We start from the raw sequence: 20,399 nt of genomic DNA, 5'->3' as shown, positions 1-20,399 counted from the left end.
ATACAATGAAGAGCTGGACCAGGCCTGACCATCTGGACAAGGATGAGGTAAGAATTAGAACAAGTTGTCCTTGTCTGACTGTGGTCAGCCCAAAGTGGTATCCCTAAAATATCCTGGGCCAAGAGCTGCCACCATGTGGCCTTTGTTAACTAAGTGGCCTCAGTGCCAGCTCACTCATGACAGTCTCCTGTGTGCCACTGATTTTTCCTGGCTTAACTTCCATCCCATCTGAGCACTGTAGTTGGCTGCCTACTGGGCTTGCCATTCATTTGCTGACTTTTTACTTTAGCCAAAGCAGCAACCTGCCATGTTTGCCAGTCCCCAAAGCATCTTTTAGAAACAGATTTGGCCTCCAAGGCAGAGCAGAGGTTACAGTCAGGAACAAGTCCAGTAGCAGAAATGCGTAAATGAATGCTCTGTCAACAGGCCTTACCTGGATCCTGCCAGGGACGAGGTTGTCCGAGGTGGTGAATATGAGCTGCTTGGCACTGGATGTCTCTGGGGAAGCCAGGATCACCTTCCCAGTTCCAGCTCCATCTGGGCTGGTCAAGATGAACTGCTGCTTGGGGGATCCAGAGGTATCCACTGCGGTGACTATCTGGATCTTCTGTCCTGTCTGCTGGTCTGTCACAATCTACAAGACACAACATGGAGGTTGCTCTCATGGAGCATTGTGCGACTTGAGCACTTGCAGGTGGTGCTCAAAGTAGTGACTGCCCAATGCTGTCCTGGAGTCAATGCTGGTCAAAGATGCAGTTTCACCAGTGCATGGTGAAGTGAGAAAAATAAAACACAACAGTGAACTTTTCAGAATACAATTTTCATAAAGCTAAAGTTTTTCATAAAACTTTATTCCAGGATGGTATCATTCCCACTATTTTCACCCTTTAGGGGTGAGGAGAAGGGTAATTATGTGAAGATGGTCAAAAGGCCTAAGTTTCCAGTTATAAGATAAGTCCTGGGAATTTAATGCACAACATAATGACTACAGTTAACTCTGATATATGGTGTATTTGAAAGCTATTAAGAGAATATATCCTAAGAGTTCTCATTGCAAGAAAAAAAATACATTTTTTCTTTTTCTTTTTTCTGTATCTATATGTGATGATGGATGTTAACTAAACTTATTGTGGTAATCATTTCACAATTAGTAAGTCAATTCATTATGTTGTACACCTTAAACTTGTTTCACATCAATTATATCTCAATAAAACTGAAAAAAGAAAAGCCCTTTATTTTATAAAATGAAGACAGTAATAAGCAGTAGATGATAGGTTTAACTTAAAAGATATCCTTGTTCTTGCCCTGACCGGTTTGGCTCAGTGGATAGAGCGTCAGCCTGCGGACTGAAGGGTTCCGGGTTCAATTCTGGTCAAGGGCATGTGCCTTGGTTGCAGGCACATCCCCAGTGAGGGGTGTGCAGGAGGCAGCTGATTGATGTTTCTCTCTCATCAATGTTTCTAACTCTCTATCCCTCTCCCTTCCTCTCTGTAAAAAAATCAATAAAAAAAAATATATATATATCAAACAAACAAACAAACAAACAAGATATCCTTGTTCTGGACATAATAAAAAATGTGAACTTTTTTGAAATGCTGCTGACCAACAAAATGTAAAACTTGGAAATGGATTGCTTTAAGGAAGGACTGTTTCTGTGGGGAAGTTCCTGTAAATAATCTTGCCTTGTGGTAACAGAATATAGGGAATCCCCTGCTGATATTCTCCCACTTCCTGACTCAGAGGGCTTTAAGGATAGGGATGACACCTGATTCAGGGCTATATCTCCAGGCCAGCACAGGGCATGGCACATGGAAAGAAGACTTTAATAATAGGTTGTGGAAGCACTTAAAGCGCTAACTCTGCCAAAGTCCTGACCCTGCCTCCTCTGGACACTCCTACCATTCAGGAGCCCAGCTATCAGAGACCACCTCTTCCCAGGGTTACTGTTGTTGGCTGCTGACTGGGCTTGCCATTCATTTGATGATTTCAATCACAATTAAAATCTACTTATATAAAAACCATGGGTGGTGTTCATCACCTCCAGAACTGCCACGACCAAGCGGAAGGAAGTCAGTCCTGCAGGGGTTGTCTTGGCAACGGCTGCGCCCTCCCCTGAGCTGTTTCCTGTAAGGGAGGGGTTTGAGGCAGGAACCCACCCTGGGAGCTTGGAGGCTTATCTTTGTGTGTGTGCCACGCCAGCACAGCCAGGGGTGAACCTGAGTGGGGGCGGCTGAAAGCCTTAGAAAAGACAGACAAGAGAATGAAAGCCGGGTCTCGGTGGGACACTGTTTCTCTGAGAGACAGTGACCACGCCCACAGCCATGCCTTTATTTTATAGCAGATGCTATGAGGCAAAGTAAGGGCGTGACCAAGATGTTTACAACATTCTCCTGGGTTTCAATCCTACTCAACTACATGCACCTGAACTCTATCAAGCCTACATACATCACTCAGGCATGTGGGGCCACGTGTTCGGACCATAGGTTCAAGCTTACAGCTACAGCTGTTGGCTATAATTGTGCTGGGAGGGCCCTGCCCTCCAAGCTGGGACATGCACGTGGCAATGAGAGGACTGTGCCCTCTCATCAGTCCAAGGCTTGAACCTGTCCAAAACACTGTAGCGGCTCCTCACAATAAAGTTTTAATTCTGTTTCTTTGTTACTAATGTTGTGGCCCCACCCCATAACAAAGAAACAATTTCCGGAGGATGAGGCCTAGGAATCAGGATTTTAAAAAGATTCCCAGGTGATTCTAATGTGCCGCCAAGGTTGAGAACCACTGCTATAGATACTATTAAAAATATATCTAAAAGTGCAATTCTTTGTCCAAAAAATGAGCATGTTCAAAAATTAAATGAAGAAAATTTGGATATACTCGATGGAGATTTTCACACATATTTAAGTGATGATTCCATTGATTCCACAGATGATGCTGAAAAGGAAAATTTTCCCATTGAATTTCTTAATAGTATTACTCCTTCGGGAATGCCGTGTCATAAATTAAAATTGAAAGTGGGTGCAATCATCATGCTATTGAGAAATCTCAATAGTAAATGGGGTCTTTGTAATGATACCAGATATATTATCAAAAGATTACGACCTAACATCGAAGCTGAAGTATTAACAGGATCTGCAGAGGGAGAGGCTGTTCTGATTCCAAAAATTAATTTGTCCCCATCTGACACTGGCCTCCCATTTAAATTGATTCGACGATGGTTTCCCATGATGCCAGCATTTGTGATGACTATTAATAAATCACAAGGACAAACTCTAGACAAAGTAGGTATATTGCTACCTGAACCCGATTTTGCACATGGTCAGTTATATGTTGCTTTCTCTCGAGTTTGAAGAGCATGTGATGTTACAGTTAAAGTTCTAAGTACTTCATCACAAGGGAAATTAGTCAAGCACTCTGAAAGTGTTTTCACTCTTAATGTGGTGTACAGGGAGATATTAGAATAAGTTTAATCACTTTATCAGTCACTGTTTGCATCACTGTTGTTTTTATATCATGTTTTTGTTGTTTTCATATCATGTTTTTGTCGTTTTTATATCATGCCTCTGTTGTTGTTATATCCTTTTGTTACTGTTTATTTATTAATAAATTTATATATTATTTTCATATACATTTTACTAATTTCCTTTCATCTCTCACACTTCTATTATAGAGAAAGGGCAAATAGCAATATTAAAATATCTCTGCTAATTAATTCCCTTTTATATATATATTTTTAAAATATATTTTATTGATTTTTTACAGAGAGGAAGGGAGAGGGATAGAGAGTTAGAAATATTGATGAGAGAGAAACACCGATCAGCTGCCTCCTGCACACTCCCCACTGGGATGTGCCCGCAACCAAGGTACATGCCCTTGACCAGAATCGAACCCGGGACCCTTGAGTCCACAGGCCGATGCTCTATCCACTGAGCCAAACCAGTTAGGGCAATTAATTCCCTTTTAATGTGCATGAATTTTGTGCACCGGGCTACTAGTAGTTCCTATAACAAGAGTAACTTCTCTTATTCCCACTCACCAGGTTCTTTAAAGCTGTTCTAGACCCTTGCCCTGCTCTCTCCCAGGATAAGTGACCAGCTGAGAGCACTGTCCACCTTCTCCCTGAGGACACCAACAGGCTCTCATTTCAAACAGGAGTCTTGTGGGGGGTGGGGGGTTGTGTCGAGGCCTTGGGCAAGGGGAGATGTGCTGCATATCTGGCTGCAACTCAGTTCCCTATAGCATATACATGGGCAGGTCTGGAATCTATGCCACATCTCGATAGATGTTGTTACTTGTGACATGGAATTCCATGGTTAGACAGGAAATTCACAGAGTCTAATACAAGAGCTTTGTTAACTATTTGATATGGAAAATCAGACAATGCTGGCTGTTTCAAAAGAAAACAACATGAGTTCAATGAATTATTTACAAACATTTAAAAATATTTTTGTTTATTCTTCCTTACGAAGACATTTACATTTTCCATTCAGAGAGATGAAAAAGCTAGAAATGTAAGCAGAAAAACATAATCCCTAAATATCCCATTGGAACCCTAAGGTGATGACCATTAAGCAAACCAAGACATCGCTAACATACATGAGCAGGTGGACTCCTGTTTAATGAGACCAAGGAAATACCAAATTAAGAAGATGCATCCAGCCCTAACCGGTTTGGCTCAGTGGATAGAGCGTCGGCCTGTGGACTCAAGGGTCCCAGGTTCGATTCTGGTCAAGGGCATGTACCTTGGTTGCGGGCACATCCCCAGTGGGGAGTGTGCAGGAGGCAGCTGATCGGTGTTTCTCTCTCATCGATGTTTCTAACTCTCTATCCCTCTCCCTTCCTATCTGTAAAAAATCAATAAAATATATTTAAAAAAAAAAGAAGTGCATCCAAACTCATTAACATTTAGACATTCCTTTGGAGGAATGAAGGAGAGGAGAGGTATTGTGGGTTGAATCATGTCCCCACAAAAGTCCTAACCCCCAGGACCTGTCAATGTAACCCTATTTGAAAACGGGGCCTTTGCAGATGTAATCAAGTTAGTATGAGGTCACAGTGGAATTAGGATGGGCTCTAAATCCAATGATTGATGTCCTTATAAGAAGGCCATGTGATGACAGAGACAGAGATTCCCATAAACCCTGTGGTTTCCATTGCACAATTATGAATAGTGTAGGAAATTTTAGAAATGCATTATGTCATATGATAGCAGAGCTGACTATATTTTACTAGCCCAAGGCCCTGTCTAGTTCTGCTCCCAAAGGACCTCAATGTGAAGTGACACAGTGCTATTTTCCACACTCTGTTCTAGCCAGGGTGGGCTCATCATTTCTGTTGTAAAGAGCCTGCAAATGGGCCACCTGAAGGCAAAAACCAGCCACTGGATAACTTTTGTTTGGCTTCCCAAAGTTTAAAAATTTAAAAAACTGGTTACCAACATCTAAAAATAGAGTATTTCCCATAAAAATCAGATCTATAGTTCTCCTGACAAACTGGAAGCTCTGGCCATCCATGGCATAGGCTGGCTGGGTGTAACTGCCTCACTGCCTCTTTAGATCTTTAGAGCCAGGGGCACAAGCTCTTTGGTTCATCTCAATCCCTACACTTGGCAACCTGGTCCTGTAAACACCTGAGTTTGTAGGGCTTTGCAGCTAGAGCCATAGATGAAATGCTTGCTCTACTGCTTTCTAATTGTATCAATGTGAAGCATTTATATGAGCCTTCTGAGCCTCTGTTTACATATCTATGAAAAAGGATTACTAGGAAAGTGAAATAATATGATGTTTGTGGAAGTACTTGGTACACTGCCCAGAACATAACAGGATCTTGATAAAAGTATTTCCTCCCTCTGAGCTCTCACATACTTCTCTCCTCACCTGTCTTTTCTTAGCCTTTCAGCTCATCAAGTTTCTCTCTCCCAGTGGGAAAATTTAAGATTTTCTATGGCTCACTCACTCTTTCATTAATTTCTCAACTACTTACAGGTTCTAATCTGTGCCAGGTGCTTTGCTAGATTACAGGCATTATGGAAATGGTACTGCTCTCGTGACGCTTTTAAGTGGAAAAGACTGGCAAAAAAAATAAGTAAACAGATCAACTCGTTAATAACTTCAGTTTATGCTACATATTATGAGGGAAAAGATCAGGCTGGGGTAAGAGAGAATAACACAGGCACTTAACTTTAGAATGAGAGGTCAGGGAAGGCCTCTCTGTGAGGAAGTGGCATTTAAAATAAGATTCAAGGCTGAGAAGAAGGGAGCCAGATAAAGGTTTAGGGAAAATGTTGCAAGTAACATGAAATGTTCTGGCATACAGAAAGCCTTAAGAAGAAGGAACTCTTAGAACTGATCTTAGGCCCAAGGACAATGAAGAGCAACCCAAGGAGCCCAGAAAAGGATATGACCCTGCTGGGAGTTTGAGCCACTCATGGGGGTTTTCCCTCCTAAAACCAGGTCTTCAAGTTTTCTTATACTATTTTATATTTACCTTGTACAATTTATATATACATACACACACATGCATGCACGCATACCTACCACACACACACGTGTAAATAAGTACATAAATATATATAAAATTTGTCAGATCGTTATAGGTCAGGACATATAATTAGAGCATAACAAAGGACAATAGCAAACATGATTAAATTTAAAAGAGAAATCTGTTTAAAAATATTTTTGACCTATGCAAAAAGGTAAATCAATCTATTACCTAGCTCATAGGCAATGAGCAAACAAATAACTTCTCCATTTAGCCCCTTACAAAGTTTAGGTGGATAAGTAATTTTTTTAAAACATATTTTTATTGATTTCAGAGAGGAAGGGAGAGTGAGAGTGAGATAGAAACATCAATGATGACAGAGAATCACTGATCGACTGCCTTCTGCATGCCCCCTACTGAGGATCGAGCCCACAACCCAGACATGTGCCCTGACCAGAAATCGAATGGTGACCTCCTGGTTCACAGGTTGACACTCAACCACTGAGCCACACCAATCAGGCTCAATAAAAATATATTTTAAAAAACCTGTTAGAATAATCTTTTGTGTTTCTATCAGAAAGAGAAATTAAGAAAACAATCCCATTTACAGTTGCATAAAAAAAAATACCTAGGAATAAATTTAAGCAAGGAGGTGAAAGACCTGTATACTAAAAACTATAAGACATTAATAAAAGAAAATGAAGACGACATAAATAAATCAAAGATATTCCATGCTCATGAACTAGAAGAATTAATATTGTTAAATACCCATTTACCATATACTCTCACTTATATGTGGAATCTTAGAAACAAAACAAAACAAACAAAAAAACTCCCACAAACTCATAGGTACAGAACACAGATTGGTGACTGTCAGAAGCAGGAATGGGGGATGAGCAAAATGGGTGAAGGTGGCCAAAAGGTATTACAAATTTGCAGTTATAAAATAAGTAAGTCAGCATGGTGACTAGTTAATAATACTGTATTGTATATTTGAAAGTTGCTGAGAGTACATCTTAAAAGTTCTTGTTTCAAGAAAAAAATGTAACTATGTATGATGATGAACGGTAACTAGATTTATTATTGTGATCATTTCCCAATACATACAAATATCAAATCATTATGTTGCACACCTGAAAACTAGTATGTTATGTCAATAACTGTGTCCCCTGAACAACACTCAATGTTGTTTCCTTACAGTGTTGATGAGATGCTGTAGGAATTTGTTTGTATCAATCAGCCTGTGATAAATTGGTTTTGTTACACACTGTTTCACTTAAAAGTTTAAGAACCTATTGATGATGTTAAGTGAGGACTTACGGTATATCTCAACAAAAAAAATTGACACAGGATACTCCCTTTCTCTCAGCAATCCTACTTTGAGAAATTGATCATACAGAAATACTTCCACATGTGCTAAATTAAGCAGGTTATTCTTTGCAGCATCCATGAAATGGGGCATCAAATTGCCACTCAAGAGAAGGAAGTTCTATGTGTATCACACGAAACCATCTCCAAAAGATGTTAAGGAAAAAGAGTAAGGTGCAGAAAGTGTGGGCAGAATGTTGACACATGTTTAAAAATATGCTGCATGTATTTATACATGTGCTTGTAGGTGCATATATAGAGCCTGTTTGAAAGAATAAGTAAGTAATGTGTTAACGGTGGCTACCTTTTGAGAGACGCTTGGGGAAGGGGAGGAAAGAAGACTCATTCTTTACTCTTACTCTGTTTGGTGTTTTTGTTATGGCATGCATCTATTACCCATTCAAAACCTACAAACAAGCAACAGCTACTATCAGTACCTGAGAGGGGCCACTCAGAGTGAGAAAGAAAACAGCAGATGGTTGTGGATGTAGAAATGACAGAGAACAGGTAAGGGAAGCTCAAAGAAGGAATACATAGGAATAAAGAGCTGGTAGAAGGGAGAAGTAAGCAAAGTGGGGTGCTTTAAGAGCTCAAGATGCCTTCCCCAGGGGACCATTATAAAGACTGCAAAATTAAAAATACATATATAAATAGCAGAACCCCTTCCTAATAAAATTTGAAGCCTCAATATATAGAGCAGATAAAAGAAGTATTAAATGAATTTTATAAGCTCAAATTTAAATATTTCCTTAGGTCAAACAATGAGTAAAATGATGCTCTCCTGAAAAACACAAACTTGAAATGGGGAGTATGATCTCAGGAAAACCTTAAAAACACAAAGGTGGCAAGAGAAGCTTTATACCACAGTCTGCCCCAAAGAGAATAAACATACAAGTGAGTACAAGTGAGTGCACTGGTGATCTCTGGTGTGTCAACTTTGGAACATGACATATTCAAGTGTGTTTTTCTTTTAATCTATCACAATCACTTTGAAAGCTGGATTAAAAAAAAAAATTTGAACCTAATGTTTATGTAATCTGGGAAGCAATAAAGAACACAATTTGAAAACCACCTGGAAAGATGTGCATATGATGAAAAACCTGAGAGATTTAGTGAGAAGCCACTTTGTGATTCAATGGCTTTAGGCTAAGCTTCATTCTCAGATAAGTGGTGTTCCCCTATGGCTTTTCTTTTTTCTTTTTTAAATAAATGATTTTAGAGAAAGAAGGAAGGAGAGGAAGAAAGGAAGAGAAGGATGGGGGGAAGGAGGGAGGGAATGCCGTAGACCAATTCCAGCATGTCATAATTTCAAGAGTTTCATCAAAAGGTTGATGAGACTTGGGGACTCAACAGGGTTGAGTCACACATGTAGTCACCTGCATCTGGGAATGGCTTAAGGCATTTCCCCAAACCTGAATAGGATACAATAAATTGATTGTGGCTGCCAGACAGTTAGAAGGCATCTTAAACTACATGTTATTGCCTCCTACTGGCCAAACACCAGAACAGCCGTAGGCTAATTCCCCTATTCTGACAATGGACTCTGTACCAAACCCTGACCCTTTTAAGTGTATATCTCTGCCTTGCCTCAGGACAAATTGTGTTAATAAAAAGCATGGGGTCCTGGGGACGGAGAGAACCTAAGACCTTAGATTTAAGATCTTGGATCTTAGCTCCTTTGGCTAAGCTCCTCTGACCCCCAATGCCTTTCAAAATTCTATTTCGTCTCCGGGTTCTTTATTAGTCTCTGGATTCCTATTAAATCTACGCACAGCCCCTTCTCCAGATTCCTGAACCCTTCTTGATGCTGGGACAAGAACCCCGGCATGAAGGAGAGAGAGGGAGAGAGAGAAACATCAATATGAGAGAGAACTGCAAGCAACAAACCCTGACCAAGGACTGAACCCACAACCCGGGCATATGCCCTGACTGGGAATGGAACTGGGATCTTTCGGTGCATGGGAAGATGCTCAACCAACTGAGCCACACTGGCCAGGGCCCCTTAATCCCCCATCTTCTCCCGCCCTAGACTGCTGTACCCCCCAAAACAATAGCTCTCAATCTCAGCCTCTCCCACTTTGAGGAATGCCACCCTTCTCACTTTGCCCCAAAGCCTTTTTACAGCCATTAGAATAACATGATACTGATGAACACAAGTCTGTGTTTCAAACTCACTTTCCATTGGCCTGCATAACTAGATATGTTGGTCTTGTGTTGACTACCACACCTTAATTAGTATCATCATTATTAAAATCAGTAATATAAATTCTGGAATGGGAAAATATAGCTATAAAGGACTTGACTAGGACAACTGATGACATTTTAGCATATAGACTATGGATTAGATAATGGCATATTTCAACATTATATTTCAGGATTTTGATAATTACTGTGATTATGTAAGAGAATGTCTTTGTTCTTATAAGTACTGAACTATCCAGGGCAAAGAGGTGTGATGTCTTTAATTCTCAAGTGATTCAGCAAATATATACATACACACACCCAGAATGTTACAGAAAACAATTGGTGAATCTAAAAAAAGGGTATAATGGGTTTCCATGTACTATTTTCCAGTTTAAAATTATACAACAATAAAATAAAAAATTGTAACTAAGCTGCTAACATTTATTGATGTTTGCCTTCTATAGGATTAAATAAATTATCTCATTTGATCCTTTAAAAATCCTATAAATTAGGCACTATTTTTGGTGTTATTTTACAGCTATACATACAGATTATTGAAACTTTCCCCAGGGTCACATAGCTGAGGGGAGACAAGATTTTACCCTAAGTCTGTTCCATTAAGAGTCAAAGCTCTTAAATATTGCCTTTATAGTATAATCTTTTTCTCTCAACCTTATCACAGAAGCTAGAAGCTACTATTTGGGTTCCAAGCATTGTTATTCATTAAAACATCATAGTTCTTATTCTCTTCACAGATCTCAGGGCATGTGAGAATCATCACTGAAGTCAGGGCTAGAAATGAAATTTCATCAAAGCCATCAGCACCAATAGCAAGAACCGAGAAATTACCCTGTAACATTAATTTTTCTTTTTTTAAATATATATTTTTATTGATATTTTACAGAGAGGAAAGGAGAGGGATAAGAGTTAGAAACATCAATGAGAGAGAAACATCGATCAGCTGCCTCCCCCCCCCCCCCCCCCCCCCGGGGATGTGCCCACAACCAAGGTACATGCCCTTGACCAGAATCGAACCTGGGACCCTTCAGTCTGCAGGCCGATGCTCTATCCACTGAGCTAAACCAGTCAGGGCTACATTAATTTTTCTTAAAACAAAACAAAAAAAACCCCAAACCTTAAAATGCAGTCAATTCAGTTGCACTTAGGTATGTCCAAATTTTTAACAATAAAAAGATTTTCAATTATATTTACTATACATAAAAATCATGCTAATGGGTTATCTTCCCTAGAGAGACTGAAAGCTCAATGCCAGGGAACTAATCTACAAGACCTTACTGCACTCCAGTCAGGACAGCAATGTCACCATGACCCGCACACCAGGCAATGGAAATAGTCTGACTGTATATAGAACAGGTTGCTAGAATGGCCCTTAGACAAAGATTCTACTTATACCAATACAGGGGAAATGTACACTCTCTTGAAATATACATTAGCTACTGAGAGTCTCCTGGGAAACCCTTTATGTTCTTATCTGCCCTCAGATGGATGTAGGACCATGATGTAATAGCCATGGTTAAATGCAAAGTTAGGTCCTTTCCCAGTCAGGAGAATTATGTAGGCAGGATCCTAACACCCACTATAGAAAACTATAAAAGACCCAATTTTTAAAAAATATTTTTTTAAATTGATTTTTAGAGAGAGAGGAAGGGAGAAGGATAGAGTGATATTAACACCGATGAGAGAGAAACATCATCAATCAGCTGTCTTGCCCCCTATTGGGGGGCTGAGCCCATAACCCCAAGCAAATCAAACCAGCAACCTTTTGGTTCATGGGTCAATGCTCAACCACTGATCTACACTGGTCTGGCTACAGGACCCATTTTGAAGTCTACAATCAGCAAATAAAAACAAGAGAAAAAATAATTTAGCTATATAAAGTCCTAATTCTGGTCAATAGTAAAGCATTAATGTCAGGCTATTACTTCTGAATTTCCAAACACTCAAATATGTGTTTTCTACTTGGGGTAAAGTTAAAATAATGACAAGCATATGAATTCTTGTAATTATGATAAAATATTATGCAATACAAACATAAGCGGAATGTAATTTTTAACTTATTTCATTTATTAGAACTCTTCTATGCTTAGTTTATAATACAGTCCATAAAATCACTTTTACGAGTGAGCGAAAACTATAGAAATTATCTAGTTACTCTATCATATTGTTCACTTGTGTGTGTTTTTTCATACTGTTCACTTGTACTGAGCTTAACTGTAAATGAAAACAATTCTTTTATACCTATTCACTCAAATACCTGTCCACCCTGATATCCTTTTAAATTCATGTTATGTAATAATGTTTTCTTTCCTACCATTCATCTCTGTTCATGATTTTTTGGTTCGGTCTTTTGATTCAGCTTGTTGAAATAATTATGAATCTTTAACCTGAGTATGTTGATCCTACTTTTGATACTTATATCTTCTCTTTGTCCAGTGGGCCAGAGGCAGCTGTGTTCAGAGTCCTGGCTAAGACTAAACTTCCCATAAGTGAATATTATTTAGTTAATAACAACAACAATACTGGTAATAATAGTTATTATATAATCTTAGTACATACTAAACATTAATAGGTTCCAGGCAATTGTTCTAAGCACTTTGCAAGCAATATACCATTGACTCCTCACAATAACCTTATAAGTATTACTACTACTACTACTACTACTACTACTAGAGGCCTGGTGCATGAAACTCGTGCATGGGGGGCAGGGAGAGGTGTCCCGCAGCCCGGCTGGCACCCTTTCCAATCCGGGACTCCTCAGGGAATGTCTGACTGCCGGTTTAGGTGCAATCCCTGTGGGGTAGGACCTAAGCCAGCAGTCAGACATCCCTCTCACAGTCCAGGACGACTGGCACCTAACCACTCACCTGCCTGCCTGCCTAATGCCCCCAACTGCCCACCCCTGCCGGCCTGGTCGCCAACTGCCCTCCCCTGCAGGCCTGGTCGCCCCCAACTGTCCTTCCTGCAGGCCTCGTTGCCCCCAACGGCCCTCCCCTGCTGGCCTGATCTCGCCCCTAACTGCCCTCCCCTGCCAGCCTGATCTCGCCCCTAACTGCTCTCCCCTGCTGGCCTGATTGCCCCTAACTGCCTCTGCCTCGGCCCCCACCACCATGGCTTTGTCTGGAAGGAAGTCAGACGTCTAGAAGATAGCCGGTTGACCCGGTCTAATTAGCATATTACCCTTTTATTAGTATAGATTATTATTATTACTATATACATTTTCTAAATGAGACATGTGGCACTGAAAAGTTAATTTTCTAGATTAAACAAAAAACTATAAAGTGGGGCACTGGATTTGACTTCAAGTAGGAGCCCATATTCTTAACCAGTAGGACATATTATTACCTCTCAATTTGGACGCACATAACATAATAAAATGAAACTTCATTCCAATAATTTGAAATAAGTTTATAGACTTTTATATTAAAAGTTAATTTAATAGCCCTGGTTGGGTAACTTGGTTGGTTAGAGTGTCATCCTGTATACCAAAAGGCTGTGGGTTCGATTCTCGGTTGGGGCACATATGGAAGGCAGTATTTCTCTCTCAGGTCAATGTCTCCCCCCCACCCCCTGCCTTCTCAAATCAATAAAAAACATATCCTCAAGTGAGAATTTAAAAAAAAAAGTTAATTCAATAAATGTAAACTTCCTTTACTTTTTTAAAGAATAAAGTTGTACTATACTTGATGCCCAAGACTCAACTCCTTAGTGAAACCTTTAGGCAGGTGGCTAGAACCAAGTGGGACTGGTGCAGGTACCTGGATGCGCTGAGGTGAGGCTACCGCAGAGTCCGTGGAGATTATCTGGATGCGTGGGGAGGGGCTGGTCATCCCTGGAGATTCTGGCCGAGAAGTCTGTGTACGTGGTACCTGTGGGCAAAAAGTGGGCTAGATCACAAGGGGGCTCAGAAAGATGCCTACTGGTGGCCTAAGGACCATGCCTTTTGCTTTCACAGTGGCCTTGAGTGATTAACTAATGTAGTTCTAGAATGGACACAGGATGATAAAGGAATCAATGAGATATTGGCACAGGATGGTACAAAGAAAATACAATCGTAAAATAGCTGTTTCTAATGTTGTACATGCAAGGGAGGGGGTGGGGGGAGGAATTTTCAAGTCTGCTCTGCACAATTTTAACACAATAAAAAGCTACCAAAATAAATTTTTAAAGATGATCTTTGAATTTTTTCACTGTCTCCAAAGCTACCTATAAAACACTCCTTCAGATGAGTTTCCAGAAGGAATGCTCTAGTAACACTGTAGAAGATGGCAAACAGAACCATGTAACACTGAAAACTATTGGGATTAGTACCCATGAAAGAGTCCTGGCAATCTCCCAGCCCCACTTCTACGTATATACTCAAGAGAAAGGCAAACATATGTCCACACAAAAATCTGTAAAAAATGTTCACATACTATTATTCATAGTAGCTCAAAAGTAGAAACAAATCAAATGTCTATCAACTGATGAATAAATAAAATGTAGCATATATCCATGCAATAAAAAGGAATGTAGTACTGATACATTTGACAGCATTGATTATATCAGTCACAAAAGACCATATATTCACCCTGGCTGGTTTGGCTCAATGGATAGAGCATCGGCCTGTGGACCAAAGGGTCCCAGGTTCGATTCTGGTTAAGGGCACGTACCTTGGTTGCAGGCTCCTCCCCAGCCCAGGCCCTGGTCTGGGCACGTGCAGGAGGCAACCAATCAATGTGTTTCTCTCACATCAGTATTTCTCTCTCTCTTTCCCTCTCTCCCCCACTCTCCCTAAAAATCAATGGAAAAATATCCCCAGGTGAGGATTAATAACAACAAAAATAAAAAATAAATACTTGTAAGTAAAACATTAAAAATAAAAGACCATATATTCTATGATTTCATTTATATAAAACGTCCAGAACAGGCAAACCAATCAGAATTGAAAGTAGGTTAGTGGTTGCCAAGGGCTGAGGGGATAGAGGAAGGGGGATTAACTGCTAATAGGTATAAAATTCCTTTCTGGGGTGATGAAAAATTTTTGGAATTAGATAGTGGTGGTAGCTGTCAACTTTATGGTTATACTACAATGTATAATTTAAAAGGATGAATTTTATGGTAAGTTAATAGATCTTAATTTTATAAAGGATATCATGATTAATTACTGGGATAAGTTATACAGATATTTTCTTTCATAAGCATTAATTTTACCAACAAAAATTCACTATAATAAATAACAGAACCCAACATTCTCATAGGGATTTTCACTTTACAAAATGCTTCATATAAATTCTCTCCTGGTTAAGAGATAAGCAGAATAGACACAAACTATTTTAGAGAAGGTGTGATAAGGCTCAAATCCTGGAGAATACATTTTTCAGAATCCATGTACATGCATTTGCTAGCTGTTTACTATTTGTAATTAAGAAAAAGTAACTGGCCAGTCACTTTATCAGAGTACACTTATTAATTTCTTCTTTAATAACAAACATTTAGAATTTTGGATGAGTCTTTTATTACTCTGAAAATTAAGAGTTCTTTCTTTTTTACAGTCTCATAATATTCCACTGTGCAAATGTACCACAACTTTTTTGTCCACTCATCTACTGTTTCCAGATCTTAGCGACTGTAAATTGTGCTATGAACATAGGGGTGCATACATTCTTTCTGATTGGTGTTTTGGATTTCTTAGGATATATTCCTATAAGTGGGATCACTGGGTCAAATGGCAGTTCCATATTTAATTCTTTGAGGAAACTCCTTACTGTTTTTTATAGTGGCTGTACCAGTCTGCATTCCCATTGATATCTTCTTTTTGAAAAATGTTTTTACTGATTTTTAGAGAGAGCGAAGAAAAGAGGGATAGAGTGATAGAAACATCAATGAGGAGAGAGAAACATACTCTCCAGGTCCCTCCATGCTATCTCAAAGGGTAAGAGATCTTTTTTACTGCTGCATAGTATTGCACAGTGTAAATGTACCACAGCTTTTCTATCCACTCATCTACTGATGGACACTTGAGTTGTTTCCAGATCTTAGCTATTGTAAATAATGCTATGAACATAGGGGTGCATATATTCTTTCTAATTGGTATTTCTGGCTTCTTAGGATATATGCCCAAAAGTGGGATTGTGGATCAAACAGCAGTTCAATTTTTAATTTTCTGAGGAAATTCATTTATTCAATCTAGTTTTTTTGTGGAGTCTTTAGGTTTTTCTATGTACAATATTATGTCATCTGTGAACAATGTCCATTTTAGTTCCTCCTTTCCAATTTGGATTCCTTTTTTTTTTCTTGTCTGATCACTGTGACTAGGATTTCCAGTACTATGTTGAATAAGAATGGTGAATGCAGCCCTGATCGGTTTGGCTCAGTGGATAGAGCGTCGGCCTGCGGATTGAAGGGTCCCGGGTTTGATTCCAGTCAAGGGCATGTACCTTAGCTGTGGGCACATCCCCAGTGGGGGGTGTGCAGGAGGCAGCTGGTCGATATTTCTCTCTCATCAATGTTTCTAACTCTGTATCCCTCTCCCTTCCTCTCTGTAAAAAATCAATAAAATATATTTTTTAAAAAAAGAATGGTGAAAGCAGACATCCCGGTCTTCTTGCTCCTGATCTTAAGGGAAATGCTTTTTAAGTTTTGCCCACTGAGTATGATGTTGGCTGTAAGTTTGTCATATATGGCCTTTATTATGTTGAGGTATGATCTATTTCCATTTTGCTGAGTCTTTATAAAAAATGGGAGCTGGATTTCATCAAATGCTTTTTCTATGACTATTGCTATGGTCATGTGATTTTTATCCTTCATTTTTGTGATGTATCATGTTTAATGACTTTTAAGTATTGTACCAGCCTTGTGACTTTGGAATAAATCTCACTTGGTCATGCTGTATGATCTTTTAAATGTATTGCTGGATCCAATGTACTAATATTTAGTTGAGGATCTAAGCCTTTATGTTCACCAGCGATATTGGCCTGACTTTTCGTTCCTCATAGTGTTTTTATCTGGTTTTGGAATTAGGATAATGCTGGCCTTGTAAAGAGCTTGGAAGTCTTCCTTCCTCTTGAATTTTTGGGAATAGTGTGAGAAGAAGTGTTAATTTTTATCTGAATGTTTGGTAAAATTTGCCTGTGAAGCCATCCGGTCCAGGATGTTTGTTTGCTGGTAGTTTTTTGTATTACTGCTTTAATTTCATTAGTTGTTACTGGCCTACTCGGGTTTTGATTCTTCCCGAGTTCTGAAAGGTTGTCTGTTTCTAGAAATTTGTCCATTTCACCCAGGTTGTCCAATTTGTTAGCATGTAGTTGTTCATAGTTTTGTGTGCGTTGTTGTTTAACAATCATTTGTATTTCTGTGATGTCAACTGTTATTTTGGCTCTTTCATTTCTCATTTTGTTTACTTGGGTTCTCTCTCTGTTTCTTGGTGAGTCTGGGTAAAGGTTATCTTTTCAAAGAACCAGCTCTTGGTTTCATTGATCTTTTGTATTTTTTAAGTCTCTATGTCATTTATTTCCGCCCTGATCTTTATTATATCCTTCTTCCTACTTACTCTGGGCTTTTCTTGTTCTCCTTCTAATTCTTATAGTTGTAGGGTTACATTGTTTATTTGAGCTTTTTCTTGTTTCCTCATAGGCCTGTAATGCTATGAACTTCCCTCTCAAGACTGTTTTCAGTGTCCCATAGGTTTTGGGTTGTGTGCTCATTTTCATTTGTTTCCAGGAGGTTTTTAAAATTTCTTCCTCAATGTCATTCGTAACCCATTCATTGTTTAATAACATACTATTTAGCCTCCATGTGTTGGAATGTTTTTGAGGTTGGTTTTTAAAAAATGTATTTTTATGGATCTCAGAGGAAGGGAGAGATAGAAACATCAATGATGAGAATCATTGATTGGCTGCCTCCTGCATGAGCCACACTGGGGGATAAAGCCCACAACCCAGGCATGTACCCTGACCAGGAATCGAACTGTGACCTCCTGGTTCATAGATCAACACTCAACCACAGCCACACTGCCAGCTGGGATTGAGTGTTTTTATTGTAGTTGATTTCTAGTTTCATGCCATTGTGATCCAAGAAGATGCTTGATAGGATTTCAATATTCTTGAATTTGTTAACTTCTTTTGTGTCATAATATGTGGTCTTTGAGAATATTTCATATGCACTTGAGAAGAATGTATATTCTGCTGCTTTGGGAAGAAATGTTGTGTAAATATCAATTAAATCCATCTGAGGTAGAGTGCCATTTAAAGTCTCTGTTTCTTGCTGATTTTTTTTTTGTCTGGAAGATCTATCCAGTGATGTCAGTGGGGTGTTAAAGTCCCCTACTTTGACTGTATTGCTTTCAATCTCTCTCTTAAAGTCCACCAAAAGTTTTTTTCCTACTGTATTTATATGCTCCTCTATTGTGTGCATGTATGTTTACAAGAATCATGTTTTCTTGTTGGATTGATCCCTTTAGTATTATGTGTGACCTTCTTTGTCTCTTTTATGGCCTTTGTTCTGAAGTCTATTTTGTCAGAAATGAGTATTGCTATCCCAATTTGTTTTTTCATTTCCATTTGCATGAAATATTTTTTTCCATCCCTTCACTTTTGCTCTGAACTTGGTCTCTTCCAGACAGCATATATATGGGTCATGTTTTCCTATCCATTCAGCTATCCTATGTCTTCTGATTGGAGCATTAATCCATTTACACTTAAGATTATTATTGATTGCCTTTTTCCCCTTTATACCTATGTTCCTCTCTCTCTTGATTTCTTCCTCCTAAAGTAGTCCCTTTAACATTTCTTGCAATGCTAGTTTGATGGTAATGTACTCATTTAGCCTTTTTTTTTTTTTTTTTTAGCTGGGAAGCTCTTTATTTCACCTTCATTTTTTAAAAAAAATATATTTTATTGATTTTTTACAGAGAGGAAGGGAGATGGATAGAGAGTTAGAAACATCTATGAGAGAAACATCGATCAGCTGCCCCCTGCACACTCCCCACTGGGGATGTGCCCGCAACCAAGGTACATGCCCTTGACCGGTATCGAACCTGGGACCCTTGAGTCCGCAGGCCGACGCTCTATCCGCTGAGCCAAACCAGTCAGGGCTCACCTTTATTTTTAAATGATAGTCTTGCTGGATAGAGTAGTCTTGGATTTGGGTTCTAGCTTTTCATTACTTTGCATACAGTCAAACCTCAATTCTCAACTGTCTCCCATCTCAAACAATTGGCTTCTCAACCAAACTCTTTCACGCTGATACCTGCATGATCAGTCACATGCCTTTCAAGCAACAAAGGAGAGAATGTGCACGTATGAGTCAATTTACCGCTAAATCTCATGTTAATAACTCAGAAAATTGTTCTGTGAACATTTTCATGTTTTTTTTTGCTTTTGTTGCCGTTTTATTATTAAAAATGTACAGTACATCACCATTTTTTATTGTACATTTCATGTCTTTTGGTTTTAAAGTGTTTATTTATAGATTAAACAGTACATTAGACATTTACTGTATATAAGATTAAAATGGTATCATTTAGGGGTCTGGAATGGATTAATTCAATTTACATTATTTCTAACGGGAAAAATTATTCGGTTTTTGAACAGCCTTCTGGACCCAATTAAGTTAAAAAACATAGGTTGCACTGTATTTCATGCCAATCCCATCTGGCCTGCAGTGTTTCTGTTGGGAAATCAGCTGACAGTCTAATGGGAACTCTCTTATAGGTAACTTTCTGTCTCTCTCTTGCTGCCTTTAAGATTATTCTTTGTCTTTAACTTTTGTCATTTTAATTATATGTCTTGGTGTGGGTCTTTGTGTTCATCTTGATTGGGACTCTCTGTGCTCCCTCAACTTGTGTAACTTCCTTCACCAGATTAGGGAAGTTTTCTGTCATTATTTCTTTAAACAGGTTCTCTATTTCTTGCTCTTTCTGGTATCCATATGAGGAGGATGTTGGTACATTTCATGTTGTCCCGAAGTTCCATTAAACTACCCTCCTGCTTTTTAATTCTTTTTTCTTTTAGCTGCTCTAATTGGGTGGTGTTGTTGTTTTTATCCCGTCTTCCAAGTCACTGATTTGATCCTTTGCTTCATTCAATGTACTTTTAATTCCCTCCAGTGTATTCCTGATTTCAGATATGGTATTTTTCATTTCCGACTGGTTCTTGTTCATGGTCTCTATTTCCTTTTTCATGCTGTTGTAGTTCTTATTAAGCTCCTTCTAATTCTCACTAAGTTCCTTGAGCATCCCTATAACCATTACTTTGAACTCTATATCTGATAAATTACTTGCCTCCATTTCATTTAGCTTTTTCTGGAGTTTCCTCCTTTTCTTTCATTTGGGGGTTTGTCTTCCCATTTTAGCTACCTCTTTGTGTTTCTAT

General features: G+C 39.0%; 1 protein-coding gene across 8 annotated transcripts in view; it reads right to left on the bottom strand.

Annotated features, from left to right (window-relative positions):
- The window catches only part of NR2C2 (nuclear receptor subfamily 2 group C member 2), an 83,957-nt gene that overhangs the window by 26,495 nt on the left and 37,063 nt on the right, over positions 1 to 20,399 (bottom strand). For all 8 annotated transcript variants that reach the window (XR_002827999.1, XR_002827998.1, XM_006083798.3 and 5 more), the window contains 2 exons: positions 13,806 to 13,916; positions 434 to 634 (listed from right to left, as the gene is read on the bottom strand). Coding sequence is in view for 6 of the 8 variants with exons in the window: in XM_006083798.3 (XP_006083860.1) it covers positions 434 to 634; positions 13,806 to 13,916 (312 nt within the window). In the remaining 2 variants the exon portion in view is untranslated. The remainder of the gene's footprint in view (positions 1 to 433; positions 635 to 13,805; positions 13,917 to 20,399) is intronic.

This window comes from Myotis lucifugus, unplaced genomic scaffold (genome assembly GCF_000147115.1).
Source record: "Myotis lucifugus unplaced genomic scaffold, Myoluc2.0 scaffold_8, whole genome shotgun sequence".
NCBI classification, from domain to species: domain Eukaryota; kingdom Metazoa; phylum Chordata; class Mammalia; order Chiroptera; family Vespertilionidae; genus Myotis; species Myotis lucifugus.
This window is presented reverse-complemented; position numbering and strand designations above follow the sequence as displayed.